The 16,292-nt window shown below is 47.4% G+C and overlaps 1 protein-coding gene across 9 annotated transcripts in view; it reads left to right on the forward strand.

Moving 5' to 3' along the window:
* gyg2 (glycogenin 2) overlaps positions 1-16,292 on the forward strand; it is a 121,529-nt gene that overhangs the window by 91,069 nt on the left and 14,168 nt on the right. For 2 of the 9 annotated variants that reach the window (XM_078222496.1, XM_078222500.1), the window contains one exon: positions 1,710-1,787. The exons of 6 other annotated variants lie outside the window; for them this stretch is intronic. In XM_078222496.1, coding sequence (XP_078078622.1) covers positions 1,710-1,787 — 78 coding nt within the window. Of the gene's footprint in view, positions 1-1,709; positions 1,788-9,647; positions 9,693-16,292 lie in introns of all 9 variants that reach the window. One more of the 9 variants, XM_078222494.1, reaches the window with a different exon arrangement.

Raw genomic sequence — 16,292 nt, forward strand, 5'->3', positions numbered from 1 at the left:
TTTATTTGTCACAAGTAACGCTTACATTAACACTGCAATGAAGTTACTGTGAAATTCCCCTGGTCGCCACACTCCGGCGCCTGTTCGGGTCAATGCACCTAACCAGCACGTCTTTCAGACTGTGGAGGGACTCTTGTTACCTGGTCGTGTTACAAGGGTGGCTCAGTGGTTAGCACTGCTGCCTCACAGCTCCAGGACCCGGGTTTGATTCCCGGCTTGGGTTACTGTCTGTGTGGAGTTTGCACGTTCTCCCTGTGTCTGCGTGGGTTTCTTCCGGATGCTCCGGTTTCCTCCCACAGCCCAAAGATGTGCGGATTAGGTGCATTGGCCATGCTAAATTGCCCCTTACTGTCCCAGGATGTGTAGGTTAGAGGGATTAGTGCCTCCCCCTCTCCCAATCCCGAGAGCAAAATATTCAAATGATCTTGTGGAGCAGGTTGACGTGCCCCAGTTTGATTTTTGGATAAGGTGTTTTTTTTAAATGTGCTGTTTGGGTGCCTTCAGTCGCAGAAAAGTTAAGCTGATGGGACTGATGTTCTTTGTGTAAAAGACAGTTTTAATCCATGCTTTAATGACTCATTACTCGGTCTAGTGGTTTTATTTGAATCCTGCCAGTTTAGACAGGCAGCAGGAGTACTTGCCCCAGAGAAGAACATCTCTGCTTCCTTTCCATGTGCCGGTAAGACAAAATCCCATCGCGCTAGGGAAACTTTCAATGATCGAGGTGTGTACCATAACTGCAGGACACTTGTAAAGAGTGTTAGAGGAGGGGAGAGAAATTCAAGGAGGTAGGTGTGCCATGAGGCTTCCTAAAAACATAGATTGCCTGAAGCATTATGGAATGGTGTGGGCACAGCAGGAGGCCATTTGGCCCATAAGGCCTGTGCATTTCTGAGCCCCTGAAGAAGGGGCTCAGAGCCTCGAAAGCTTGTGTGGCTTATGCTACCAAATAAACCTGTTGGACTTTAACCTGGTGTTGTTAAACTTCTTACTGCATTTCAGTAGAGCCATCCAGTTAATCCCACTCCCCCCGCTCATTGCCTTGTCAACTTTAACTCATAACTCATCACAGTTGGTGTTGTGGGGCTGCCTTGCACACCAAACTGTCCATCCAGTCTAAACTGTCCCTCCCACTCCCGATCGGGGGAAGGGGGCAGGGCAGGAAAGGAAATCTGCCATCCTTACCTGGTCTGGCCTATATGTGAATCCAGAGCCACAGCCATATGGTTGACTCTCAGCTGCCCTCTGAAATGGAGAGTAGTTAGGAAAGGGCAATAATGCTGACCCAGCCAGTGACACTGTCAACCTGTGAATGAATTTTTAAAAAATGTTTTGAAGTCTTAAGAGCTAAGTTGAAGAACGTCGCTTAGATATTCCCTTCCTCAAGATTAAAAGCCTTACCTTTGGTGTGCTTTTTCTTCCACCCCCACCAAGTTCAGACTCTCTTTGACAAACTGCCAGAACTTCCCCTTGTTGACTCAATTGGTAACATGGTGTTGCACTCGAGTGTAAGTCTGTTCCCTCGCCGATGTCCGAGAAACCATCTGTAGGCCATGGCTTTGCACAAAGTTTGAATGAAACCCAAGTTCTTAGTTTGGCTTTATTAATTATTTAAGAGGAAAATTAGCAATTGTTATTTAACGTAGTCGAGACAAAGGTCGAGTGTGAAGAATTGAGGCTTACGGACCGTTTTTCCTTCTTTTCCACAGCACGAAAGTAAATACATAAAATATCCGCATCTGCCATTATTGGCCAGATCCAGTTTGTCGTCCGTGAAGATGGTACATGTGAATATCAGACTGCAACTAACCTCGTAAATCAATTCTCTCAAATACCCAACCACTTTTTTTTTTAAAGTACTAATTTCCAATTGAATTCTTGGGAATGTTAACCAGCAATGTCTCACTTGGACTGCAATGAATCCTTTTGGGTATTCTCACTTTTTAAAAGGACACAATTGTCTGCAAAAAAGATTGCCCAGTGAACTTTATGTGTACGTTTTAAGATGCCATTGTATCGGTTAAGTATGAGGCATCGTGACGTAGTGTGATCCATGATTTGCTGCCTCCTGTCTCAGCAATCTTCCCATCCACATCTTCAACCTTTGATTCTGATTCTTCCATGGCTTCTCACCTCTTATCTTGATAACATCCTCCAGTCCCATAGCTCTCCTTGAGATATCTGCACTTCTCCCAATTCTGACCTCTTTCCATCTTTAATCCTCCCAACAATTGATGGCTATGCCTTTAGGGCGCTCTGCAATTCACTTTCCTCCTGCTCTCTCTGTTCTCTACCTCTCTTTACTCATTTTAAGATATTTCTTAAAACCTCTGTGGTAAACCACTGTTAGCTTATTGTCTGTGTGTGTGTGACATGCCTGGACACGTCCCTGCCGGGCCTGCCCGGGACTCCTCCTCCCCCCCCCCCCCCCCCCCCGGTCCAATTATAAAGGTGACTGCTCCCCACCCTCCTGCCTCAGTCTCTGGACCAGTTCATTGGCATGGGTGTGCTCCAAGCCTTTGGCTAATAAAAGCCTATTTGTTTTTGCATACAAACTAGTCTTTGCTTGCTTGATAGTGCATCAATCTCCCCCTTTGGCCTGGTTTTCGGTCACCTGCCCAAATATCCCTTTATGTCCACCTTGGGTGACTGTCCATGTCGAGTTGGCGAGCTCTCCCCATGTTTGCGTGGGTTTCCTCCAGGTGCTCCGGTTTCCTCCCACAGTCCAAGGGTGTGTAGGTTAGGTGGATTGGCCATGCTAAATTGTCTCTTAGCATCCAAAGGTCATAGAATCAGAGAATCCCTACAGTTCAGAAGGAGGCCATTCGGCCCATTGAGTCTGCACCAACTACAATCCTACCCAGGCTCTATTCCCGTAACCCCTCATATTTACCCTAGCTAATCCCCCTGACACTAGGGTCAATTTAGCATGGCCAATCAAGCTAACCCGCACATCTTTGGACTGGTGTGTACGTTGGGTGGATTAGCCATGTAAATGTGCAGGGAAACACGGATGAGGTGTAAGGGCGTTATGGGCCTGGGTAAGATACTCTTTTAGAGAGTCGGCACAGACTTGATGGGCCAAATGGCCGCCTTCTGCACTGTAGGGATTCTATTCTACATGCTTGGTGTCAGGTTTTTGTATGATAGCACTCTGACTTGGGATGCTTTAGAACATTAAAGGTTTTTCCCTTTATTCCCAACATGACAGTTTGAGAGCTCAGAAATAGACCACTTGGCTCATTGTCTCTCTGCAGGCTCTTTGGCTGAGGAGGAGCTGAGAAGGATGCTTCATTTGAAGCTTATGGGTTAACTGATTGGGAAAGATGGATTCAGCACTGACCACTGTCAACTGATGGGAAGGGGCTTTCTTTGTCTGCATTATCTAAGCTAGCAGAATTGCGTACACCTCAATCAGATCATCCCTCATTTGCTGCCACAAAAATAATCTTCGCTTCTCCAATCTAACCTCATGGCCAAATTTCCTCACCCCTGGAAACTCTTCGGTAAATCACCCTCTCGAAGACTTCCCCATTCTTCCTAAAGTATACATCATATAATGATAAAACAGTGCAGAAGGAGATCATTTAGCATCATAGAACCATAGAATCTCTACAGTGCAGAAGGAGGCCATTCGGCCCATCGAACCTGCACCGACAACGCTCCCACCCAGGCCCTATCCCCGTAACCCCACCTATTTACCCTGCTAATTGCCCTGACACCAAGGGGCAGTTTAACTTGGCCAGTCAACCTAACTTGCACATCTTTGGAGTGTGGGAGGAAACTGGAGCACCCGGAGGAAACCCACGCAGACACGGGGGCAAACTCTACACAAACAGTCGCCCGAATTGAACTTGGGTCCCTGGCACTGTGAGGCAGCAGTGCTAACCACTGTGTTTCCATGCTGCCCTTAGTCTATCTAAACGAGCAATCTAGTTAGTTCCACTTCCAGTCTCTTCCCAATCACTCTAAATTTTTTTTTAATCCAAGTATTTATCTTCCAAGGTTTATTATTGAATCTGTCTCCAGCAGCCTATCAGCAAGTGCCTTTCAAATGTCACTCGTTGCAGAACTATTTTTCCATGTTATTTACTCTATCTAATTTCATAATTTGTAATACTTCACTCAAACCTCCTCCTGCCCTTCTCTGATCCAGGGAGTATGGCTCCAGTGTACCCGTCATGCTTAACATTTCAAATAATGAGTTTTCAAAAAGACTGTTGCCACTTTCCATTTCCTCTGACACTCCCTCCCTGGGAGGAGGTACGTCCTGAGCTGGAAGGTCCCCGCGAGTGACGGCCTCCGACCATTGCAGATTTTCTGTTCCTGCGGAATCGGAGCGACTTGCTTTTATCTGTAGCTATTCCGGTCTGGGACCCACCCTGGTGCCAAGTTGGGGAAATCTCCCTCCATTCAATGGTATGCCTTCATAAAGGGTTACCATCTTCCCTGTGTCTACCCGTCCAATGCCCACAGTGGCACCGCTCTGTGCCAGTGAGACACTTTTCCATGCTTTACTCAGGAGAAACAATGTGATGATTAGTTCGGGATTTAAGGCAAGTATGGCGAACCTTTTTTTTTTAATGAAGCCAGTTTGGCCTCAACTGTAATATTGTGTCCAGTTTTACAAATGATGTTAAAGCATTAGACACTGATAGCCTTCCGTCATGCAAGACAAATGTTTTGCGCCGTGATGCACATCTGTATGATGGGCGTTGCCAGGTGCAGCTCATTCAGCATGGCAGTGTAAGCTGGCAGTGGCCGGAGAAGATGCAGGAAAGATTCATGGGAATGGGTCCAGGGATGAGCAACCTCAGTTACAAGTATTGGAGAAGCTGGGGTTGTTCTCCTGTAGAGCAGAGAAGACTGAGGGGGGACTGAACATAGAACATTACAGCGCAGTACAGGCCCTTCGGCCCTCGATGTTGCGCCGACCTGTGAAACCAATCTAAAGCCCATCTAACCTACACTATTCCAAAATCATCCATATGTTTATCCAATGACCATTTAAATGCCCTTAATGTTGGCGAGTCCACTACTGTTGCAGGCAGGGCATTCCACGCCCTTACTACTCTCTGAGTAAAGAACCTACCTCTGACATCTGTCCTATATCTATCACCCCTCAATTTAAAGCTATGTCCCCTCGTGCCCGCCATCACCATCTGAGGAAAAAGGCTCTCACCGTCCACCCTATCTAATCCTCTGATCATCTTATATGCCTCTAAAAAGTCACCTCTTAACCTTCTTCTCTCTAACGAAAACAGCCTCCAGTCCCTCAGCCTTTCCTCATAAGACCGTCCCACCATACCAGGCAACATCCTGGTAAATCTCCTCTGCACCCTTTCCAATGCTTCCATATCCTTCCTATAATGCGGCGACCAGAACTGTACGCCATACTCCAAGTGCGGCCGCACCAGAGTTTTGTACAGCTGCAACATGACCTCATGGCTCCGAAACTAAATCCCTCTACCAATACAAGCTAACATACCATACGCCTTCTTAGCAATCCTATCAACCTGGGTGCCAACTTTCAGGCATCTATGCACATGGACACCGAGATCTCTCTGCTCATCCACACTACCAAGTATCTTACCATTAGCCCAGTACTCTGTATTCCTGTTACTCCTTCCAAAGTGAATCACCTCACACTTTCCTGCATTAAACTCCATTTGCCACCTCTCAGCCCAGCTCTGCAACTTATCTATGTCCCTCTGTAACCTGCAACAGCCTCCCGCACTGTCCACAACTCCACCGACTTCCGTGTCATCTGCAAATTTACAAACCCATCCTTCTACTGATCGAGGTGTATCAAATTATCAGGGGCATAGATAGGTTAGATAAGCTTTACCCCTTGGTAGAGGGGTCAGTAACCAGCGGGCACAGATTTAAGATCGGGGCAGACGATTTACAAGTGATTTGAGGAGAATCCTTTTCACCCAGAGGGAATCTGGAACTCACTGCCTGAAAGGGGGGGTAGAGGCAGGAACCCTCCCATCGTCTAAGTATTTAGATGAACATTTGAAACGCCATAGCATACAAGGCTATGGACCAAGTGCTGGAAAATGAAATTAGAAATAGATGGGTGCTTGATGGCCGACGTGGACAGGATGGGCCGAAGGGCCTCCTGTTGTGCTGTAAAATTCTATGGGCGGAATGTTACGGCCGCTCACGCCAGCAGGATTTTCCCATCCTGCTGCAGTGAGCGGAGATTTGACTGGGTGCCAGAATCTCCAATCTCGCTGCAGCAGGAGCATGCCGTGAATGGCCAGTAAGCTTTTGCCCAATGACTTTATGAATTGTAATTGGTCTGGACAGAGTTGACAGATGTTGGCAGATGGGTCATAAGCCAAAGGACACCGATTTTGAGGTGAATGGCGAAAGAACCAATGGATGCTTGAGGAAAGACATTTTTACGTAGTGGCTGGTTAGGGTGGCACAGTGGTTAGCACTGCTGCCTCACAGCTCCAGAGACATGGGTTCAATTCTGGCCTCGGGTCTCTGTGCAAAATCTGCACGTTCTCCCCGTGTCTGCGTGGGTTTTCTCTGGGTGCTCCGGCTTCCTCCCACTCTCCAAAGATGTGCGGGTTAGGTGGATTAGCCATGCTAAATTGCCCCTTAGTGCTAGGGGCATTAGCAGGGTAAATGTGTGGGGTTACGGGGATAGGGCCTGGGTGGTAGCTGCCAGAGGTGGTAGTAGAGGCGGATACAATTTTATCTTTTAAAAAGCATTTAGATAGTTACATAGGTACGATGGGTATAGAGGGATATGGGCCAAATGCGGACAATTGGGATTAGCTTAGGGGTTTAAAAAAATAATAATAATAAGGGTGGCATGGACAAGTTGGGCCGAAGGACCTGTTTCCATGCTGTAAACCTCTATGACTCTATGATATCATGGTCGGTGCAGACTCGATGGGCTGAATGGCCTCCTTCTGCACTATAGGGATTCTATGATCTGGAGTGCGCTGTCTGAGCGTGTGAAGGAGGCAGATTCAATTGTGGCTTCCCAAAAAGGATTGGATCATTATCTGAAAAGAAAATACTTGTAGCAGGAAGGGGAAAGGTGGGAGTGGCTGAACTGCTTTCGCTCAGGGCCAGCAGGGATATGACGGACCGAACAGCCTCATTCTGTGCTGTAACCATTCTGCAATGAGAATTAGGATTAACTTCGTTCCTGTCCAAGTTGTGAGTTGACGCTGCGTTTGAGTAGCGCCCAATAGAAATCTGTTGTGCTTGTGGATGAGAAGAGGGCAAATTGCAATTTCTGCCCTTTGGTGATTAATTGCTAATTCTGTCTTGTGGATGTATTTTGTTAGGCCAGAATCCGACCATATCCCAGATATATTCCCATTCTCCACCATCAGCTGTTTTGATGAGGAGCGGGCAAGGGATTCTTACTGATGGTTGAATGATCATTGTACTGCACGTAAGGGGGGAGGGATTGGCCTAGTGGTATTATCGCTAGACTATTAATCCAACAACTCAGCTAATATTCTGGGGAGCTGGGTTCGAATCCTGCCACGGCAGATGGAATTTGAAGTCGATAAAAAATATCTGGAATTAAGAATCTACTGATGACCATGAAACCAATATCCGGGAATATATCTGGGATATGGTCGGATTCTGGCCTAAAAAAATACATCCACAAGACAGAATTAGCAATTAATCACCAAAGGGCAAAAATTGCAATTTGCCCTCTTCCCATCCACAAGCACAACAGATTTCTATTGGGTGCTACTCAAATGCAGCGTCAACTCCCAACTTGGGCAGGAAAAACTATCTGGTTCACTAATGTCCTTAAGGGAAGGAAATCTACTGTCCTTACCTGGTCTGGCCTTCATGTGACTGCAGAACCACAGCAATGTGGTTGATTCTCAACTGCCCTTGGGCAACTAGGGATGGGCAATAAATGCTGGCCAGCCAGCGATGCCCATGTCCCATGAATTAATAAAAAAAATTAACATTAATTTGAAACAGGGCATGGCGGCCAAAGTCTGGGGAAGATGCATTACGGAAAGCCTGATAACTCCCTGGTGGTTGTACGTACAGAACCCCAGCTTTCTGTAGTGGTTATACTCCTAGACTAATGATCCAGTAGACGGGCGCTATTCAGTTGCCATCATGGCAGTTTGACCATGTCCGTTCCGTTCACGTTAGAAAAAGGAGCCGGAATATAGGAAACCAAAGCCGGAAAAGGGAGGGTGAAACCACCATATTGTCATCAACACTTAACTGGGTGACCTGCAGAACCTGAGTGGCAGTCAGTGAAATGTGTCTTTAATGGACAACACGCGATTAACACTGTTGCCTCACAGCGCCAGGGACCAGGGTTCAATTCCGGCCTCGGGTGACTGTGCGGAGTTTGTACGTTTCCCCCATGTCTGCGTTGGTTTTCTCTGGTTTCCTCCCACAGTCCAAAGGTGTGCGGGTTAGGGTTGATTGGCCATGTTAAATTGCTCCTTAGTGTCACTAATAATAATACATAACTGTTGAGCTGTACATTCATTGTAAAATGATCCTTTAATATACATGATTTGTTAATGCTTGGTCCAAGTCTTATTACAGACGCAGGGCTGACTTGCATTTCCCCATAAGCACACGATTCGGCTGCCTTGTTCTTGTACAGCAAGATGGTGATTAGTTTGATTCACAAACATATTCCAACAAACTCCACCAAATAATACAAGGGAAGCTCAAGATCCAGTAACCCTGGACGGTAGGCTGTTCATTGGTGCACAGTGACATGGGGTTCTGGGGATAGGGCCTGGGTGGGATTGTAGTTGGTGCAGATTCGATGGACCGAATGGCACTGTAGGGATTTTATGATAACTGAACATAGAACAGTACAGCACAGAACAGGCCCTTCGGCCCACGATGTTGCGCTGAGCTTTATCTGAAACCAAGATCAAGCTATCCCACTCCCTATCATCCTGGTGTGCTCCATGTGCCTATCCAATAACCGCTTAAATGTTCCTAAAGTGTCTGACTCCACTATCACTGCAGGCAGTCCATTCCACACCCCAACCACTCTCTGCGTAAAGAACCTACCTCTGATATCCTTCCTGTATCCCCCACCACGAACCCTATAGTTATGCCCCCTTGTAATAGCTCCATCCACCCGAGGAAATAGTCTTTGAATGTTCACTCTATCTATCCCCTTCATCATTTTATAAACCTCTATTAAGTCTCCCCTCAGCCTCCTCCGCTCCAGAGAGAACAGCCCTAGCTCCCTCAACCTTTCCTCATAAGACCTACCCTCCAAACCAGGCAGCATCCTGGTAAATCTCCTCTGCACTCTTTCCAGTGCTTCCACATCCTTCTTATAGTGAGGTGACCAGAACTGCACACAATATTCCAAATGTGGTCTCACCAAGGTCCTGTACAGTTGCAGCATAACCCCACGGCTCTTAAACTCCAACCCCCTGTTAATAAAAGCTAACACACTATAGGCCTGGGTTTTCGATATTAAAGGGGATGGCGTGGAGGGTGGTGGAAGGGAATCTCTCTTGCGGTCCCCGGTTCAGATTCAGAAACCCTACACATTTCCAAATGGATATTGCCTCATTCAATTAGTGTAAAGTTGTGCGCTGCTTTGAAAGCTGGGCCATTAATTGATTTTCATATTTTTGCACTTGTCTTTTATTTAGAGAAAGCAAAAGCTGTTCACCGATCCAATTTTGTCGTTTAAAAAAGTAAGCATACGTCTGGTAGCGAGAAACTGAGCTGCTTTTAGTTTTGAGATGATGGAGATCTGGACGAACTCTGCTGTCCAGTGCTCCTAGCAGGGAGCCAGCCTCCGGCGGGGGGCGGACAGAGAGGTGGGGGGGGGGGGCGGAGGGTGGACAGAGAGGGGGGGGAGGGCGGGGGGGGCAGACAGAGGGGGGTGGGGTGGGGGAGAGAGAGGGAAAGTTGGTTGATTCTGGCCCACTCTACCTTCAGGCCTTCCTGTGAATGCAGAGTAATGGAGCTGTCCCTGCTATGTGGCTAGAATTCTTTAATATTTTCTCGTTTATCTTGTGTATAAATAAGAAAATTCTGAAGCATGTAGATAAATGATGACTGATATTCTCTATTGGCGATGCAAAAGTGAGTTTGCGCTGATGGGGGTCAAGATTAGGAGTTGGGACACTTTTTTAAATTTTTATCTACCTTGTCGCCAAGGACTTGATTTGAAAGGAGGAGGTGGGCATGGATCACTCGAGTTCCATGATCTGTGGGGGGAGGCCCAGGGACTTGGAGATACCCATCTGCTTGAGCTTTCTGGCTGGGCCTTGTTGCATTCAATGTTCCCAAAGTCCTGACCAGAGCCAGGCAGATCTATTGCCCAACTCTCGGGCAGCAATTCAACAGTGGGAGGCTGCAGTCGGAGTCTTTGGGAGCGGTTACCATCAATTAGTAGGGGTGGAGGAGATTGGGGGAGTGTCCAGTATGTGAGGGGTCCAAGGATTCATTGCAAGACCTTTGGCAGAGAGTGGGCGGGGTTATCCTTGGAGCTCTTGCACAAGTCTTTTTTTCAGCACCTGTCCAAGGCTCTGCAAGCCAATCCTCTTCCTCCTCGCTAACGAGTATGATTGTCCAGCTAAGAAACTCTACTGGTCATGGGTTGTGTGGGTCCTTGCCTGGCTGATGAGCCAGATGCTAGAGACATAACTTTGTCCGCACGCTTGGCAGGTGTTTCTGGGAGGTGGGTTCAATCCTTGGACTCTAGCTCACTGGTATTCCTTTCTCAGGCTCCTCTTCCGGGCTGCCGTTGGGTGTCGTTGAAGAATTGTGTCCCTTCAATCAGGAGGTTCCTCCAAGTAGGTCTCTGTTGAGCAGGGGTCTCCCAGATTTTGATGTATAGATGCATCACGTGGTGGTTTGGTTGCTGTGCAGATCTCCCGCTGACATTATAGCACCCAAGGTATCACTGGCTCGTGCCCCTTGCATTTGACCTTGACCCCCCCACCCCCGCCTGCCTGAAGTGCCTTGGCTGACTTCTAAGGAAACAGAAATGAAAGGTCACCAAGCGGGAATGGAGAGACATGAGTCCAGTCTATCGATGGAGCCTAATCTTAACCTCTTTCGCAACTGGTTGTGGGATGGTGGTGGGGGTTGGGCGTGGAGATGTGGTAGTTGGAGCAGCGGGTGGAGGAAGGTTCAAAGGGCTTCAGGTGTCCTTTGCTCGATCCTAGCTCAGATGAGGTTCTACGATACCAATGGAATTCCACTCCCCTCAAACTTTCAAATGCCTCTGTGTCTTCCCCAATTAAAACAGTCTAATAGGTTTGGCTCTCTGATAACCCTTCAGGAACGCAAACAGACGAGTTTGGATTTTAAAAAAAAACCCAGAACCTGGATTCAATTCTGGCCTTGGGTGACTGTGTGGAGATTGCACTCTGTCCCTGTGTCTGCGTGGGTTTCCTCCGAGGGCTCTGGTTTCCTCCCGCAGTCCAAAGGTGTGCAGGCTTAGCCATGCTAAATTGTCCTTTAGTGTGCCCAAAGATGTGTAGGTTAGATGGGTTAGCCATGCTAAACGTGTGGGGTTGCAGGGAAGAGGGCCTGGGTAAGATGCTGTCAGAGAGTCAGTGCAGACTCGATGGGCCAAATAGCCTGCTTCTGCACTTGGTGGTTCCGTGAAATCAGTAACTCCCTGAAAGAGCAAAAATGGATAGAATTTTTGTCAATTCAGATTTAATTCAACCAAAACATTAGCAGAAAATCAATTCTCCCCCCGCTCCCCGCCAATTTGTCAATGTCAAAACAGCAGATTCCAATTGCCAAACTTGCACTATGTAAAGCAGTAAATGTGTGAAAAGGTCAGTTCCATTTGTTCACGCCTTGCCATGACCTCGCCTTGTTAAAGGGCAGAGATTTGCATTAAAAAGTATCAAGAGTTAGCTCCAGAAAAATGGGTGCGACTTATTGTCCATTAAATTTTTCTCAATGTAAAATAGCCCTTGCCATTAATGTGTGATTAACCTGGGAGATACTGGAATTAATTCAGTGTTCCTTAAATAAAGTATGAAATTGTTTGTTTAAAAACAAAAGGCAGGGAATCTCCATTCAAATAGAACCATAGAACCATAGAAACCCTACAGTGCAGAAAGAGGCCATTCGGCCCATCGAGTCTGCACCGACAACAATCCCACCCAGGCCCTATCCCCACATCCCTACATATTTACCCGCTAATCCCTCTAACCCTCATATTTATCCGCTAATCCCTCTAATCTACGCATCCCGGGACACTAAGGGGCAATTGAGTTTGGCCAATCAACCTAACCCGCACATCTTTGGACTGTGGGAGGAAACCGGAGCACCCGGAGGAAACCCACGCAGACACGGGGAGAATGTGCAAACTCCGCACAGACAGTGACCCGAGCCGGGAATCGAACCCAGGTCCCTGGAGCTGTGAAGCAGCAGTGCTAACCACTGTGCTACCGTGCCGCCGCTTTTAAAATCTTTTAGAACGGATGTGAGGAGAAATGTCTTCACCCAGAGGGTGGTGAATGTGTGGAATTCACTGCCACAGAATGTAGTTGAGGCCAAAAAGTTGTCTGATTTCAAGATTTGTCTGTTTTCAAGATTTGTCTGATTTCTGCTTCACAGCTCCAGGGTCCCGGGTTCGTTCCCCGGCTCAGGTCACTGTCTGTGTGGAGTTTGCACATTCTCCTCGTGTCTGCGTGGGTTTCCTCCGGGTGCTCCGGTTTCCTCCCACAGTCCAAAGATGTGCGGGTTAGGTTGATTGGCCAGGTTAAAAATTGTCCCTTAGAGTCCTGAGAAGTGTAGGTTAGAGGGATTAGTGGGTAAATATGTGGGGGTAGGGCCTGGGTGGGATTGTGGTCGGTGCAGACTCGATGGGCCGAATGGCCTCCTTCTGCACTGTAGGGTTTCTATGATTCTATGATTCTAAGAAGAAATTAGATGTAGTTCTAGGGGCTAAAGGGATTAAGGGATATGGGGGCGGGAATTAGGATATTGAATTCAATGATGAGCCATGATCAAAATGAATGGTGGAGCAGGTTCAAAGGGCCGAATGGCCCACTCCTCCTTCTAGTTTCTATGTTTCTATTCAAGCATTGAGGCATAGAGGGGAGTTTCACTGAGTGTTTCTCACGAGCTATAATTCTAAGGAGTCTCCAGGGTTATAGTTGCAGCGAACCCCAGGATTGTGTCAGCATTAGTGGGGGTGGGGGGGCTGTGAGTGTGTCCATGTTGGTAGGGAAGAGGGGGAACCCTGTGGGTGTGTCCATTTGGTAGGGAAGGGGGGTACCCTGCAGGTGTGTCCATGTTGATAGGGGAGGGGGGGGTACCCTGCAGGTGTGTCCATATTGGTAGGGGAGCAGGGGGGGGGGAACCTTGCGAGTGTGTCCATGTTGGTAGAGGAGAGGGGGGGGGATCCCTGTAGGTGTGTCCATGTTGGTAGGGGAGGGGGAGAACGCTGCGAGTGTGTCCATGTTGGTAGGGGAATGGGGGGAGCCCTGCAGGTGTGTCCATTTGATAGGGAAGGGGGGGATTCCTGCGGGTGTGTCCATGTTGGTAGGGGAGGGGGGGGGGAGGGAACCCTGCAAGTGTGTCCATGTTGGTAGGGGAGGGTGGGGGTGCTGGGGGTGTGTCCATGTTGGTAGGGGAGGGGGAACCCTGCGAATGTGTCCATATTGTAAATGTGCACTATTTGTGTTACTTGCCTTGAACAGACAAGTTGCCAATCAGATGTTGCTGGTTATAAATTGTTTTTATTTAGTGAACATTGAACTGTATACAGGGTTACAAGAGAGCTCTGCATACACATGCTATCAGTGGATCGCCACTGCTCCAGTTGCTGTGTCACATGTTCGTCACTTCCTGTGGACGATGTTTTCTAACTATTTACATATTCAGTGATATGCTGATCAGAATCAAGTGGAACATAGCTTGAAGCAGTTTCCCAGTATGCAGCTATGCATACATCATTTGCACATGGTTCCCTGGGATGGCACCAGTGTTTTCAGCAGAGTCCTGGGTTGCATTCCTGTGTTTACATGGGATTCCTGGGAGTGTGTCAATGTTGGCTCAAGTTCCTTGCAATAGCGTACCACCTGGGAATGTGTAGGTCTTTGATGAGTGGTGTATTTGTGAGTGCCGTTACTCACCAGCTCGAGCTTCAGAGTATGAGGCCACCCACTTTGGACCTGAGAGAGACGGATGATTTTCAGTTCAAGAATGTTGCCCACAACAAGGGACTACACAGCTCAGACAGTGGGAAAGGGTATTCCCCCCCCCCTTTGCCCCCAAAAGCTTGGTTCTGCTTTATTGTTTGCCAAATGAGATGTGTACATTTGCTTGGTTAATTGAAAATTTAGTAGTTTGAAAGATGGCATTTATGATCATTTCATGTCGATTTTGGAACTTTCTGCCCAAACATTTTCAATGGTATAAGAAATGGGGCAAGAGAGTGAATGCTATGGCCCCTCAAGCCACCTTCGTCGTTTAGTATGATGGCAGCTGACCTTCTGCCTCAAAGTCACTTTCCCATCCACTCTCCATATCCATTGATTCCCTGAAGCACCGTCTATCCATCTCAGCATCCAAATACTGAGGTAGAGGTAGAGAGTTCCAAAGATTCCCAAGACCATATGACATAGGAGCAGAATTAGGCCCCTCGGCCCATTGGTCTGCTCCACCATTCAATCATGGCTGATATTTTTCTCATCCCCATTCTCCTGCCTTTTCCCCGTAACCCCTGATCCCCTTCATCAAGAACCTAACTATCTCTGTCTTAAAGACACTCAATGACCTGGCCTCCACAGCCTTCTGCGGCAAAGAGTTCCACAAATTCATTACACTCTGGCTGAAGAAATTCCTCCTCATCTCTGTTTTAAAGGATCATCCCTTTAGCCTGAGGTTGTGCCCTCTGGTTCTAGTTTTTCCTACTAGTGGAAACATCCTCTCCACGTCCAGTCTATTCGGGTCTCGCAGTATCCTGTAAGTTTCAATAAGATCCCCCTCATCCTTCTAAACTCCAACGAGTACAGACCCAGAGTCCTCAGCCATTCCTCATACGACAATACCCTCCAAGCGAAGACATTTCTCCTCAACTGATCGATCTTTGTGTGGACACCATGCTGCAATAGTGTGCTAGATTCCCCAACCAGGGGACAATGATCTCTGTTTCTACCCTGTTGAGCCCATTCAGAATCTTTGTCTTTACGCCATGAGGCCTCTCATCCACACTGGCAGTTTGCACCAGGGTGGCAAATTGCTAACACTACCCCTAAGTTGAGCCCTACTTTACTTTGTTCTTAGAGGGGAGGCAATGGTCTAGTAGTATTGTCACTTGACTATTAATTGAGAAACCCAGCTAACATTGGGGACCCGGGTTCAAATCCCACTATGGCAGATGGTGGAATTTGAATTCAATTAAAAAAAAATCGGGAATTAGAAATCTACTGGACGGCACAGTGGTGGTTAGTACTGTTGCCTCTCAGCGCCAGGGATCCAGGTTCGATTCCCAGCCTTGGGTCACTGTCTGTGTGGAGTTTGCACGTTCTCCCCGTGACTGCGTGGGTTTCCTCCGGATGCTCCAGTTTCCTCCCACAGTCCAAAGATGTGCTGGTTAGGTTGATTGGCCATGCTAAATTGACCCTACTGTTAGAGGGATTAGCAAGGTAAATGTGTGGGTTTATGGGGATGGGGTCTGGGTAGGATTGTTGTTGGTGCAGACCCGGTGGACCGAATGGCCTCTTTCTGCACTGTAGGGATTCTGTGATACTGATAACCATGAAACCATTGTTGGAAAAATCCATCTGGTTCACTAACGTCCTTTAGGGAAGGAAATCTGCCGTCCTTACCTGATCTGGCCTACATGTGACTCCAGAGCCACAGCAATGTGGTCAACTCTCAACTGCCCTCGACCAACTAGAGAGGGACAATAAATGCTGGCCAGCCAGCGACACCCTTGTCCCACGAATGAATAAAAAAAACATTGAATTTGGATTACATGGAAAGTTTAGCAGGAATTGTGCTCGAATGAATCTATTATCTTAATTGGGTTTGATTAGTTTCTCAAATATATGACCTTTTGTTGTTATGTACGGTAGCAATAATTATCTGTCAAAGTAATAATAAGTCCAGTGCGAAGAATTGAGGCTGACGGATCATCTTCTCTATTTTCAACAGCATTTATTTGCATATAAACCCAGTGCTAAAGTAACCGCAGTAACTGTTCAACCCCGAAAGTCGGCTCGGAAGACGGTACATGTGACTCTCAGACTACAGCTAGCCTCGTAAATCAATCCTCTCAATTACCCAGCCACGTTTCTCCAAATACAATT

The sequence above is a fragment of the Mustelus asterias genome, chromosome 10 (assembly GCF_964213995.1).
Source record: "Mustelus asterias chromosome 10, sMusAst1.hap1.1, whole genome shotgun sequence".
NCBI lineage: Eukaryota > Metazoa > Chordata > Chondrichthyes > Carcharhiniformes > Triakidae > Mustelus > Mustelus asterias.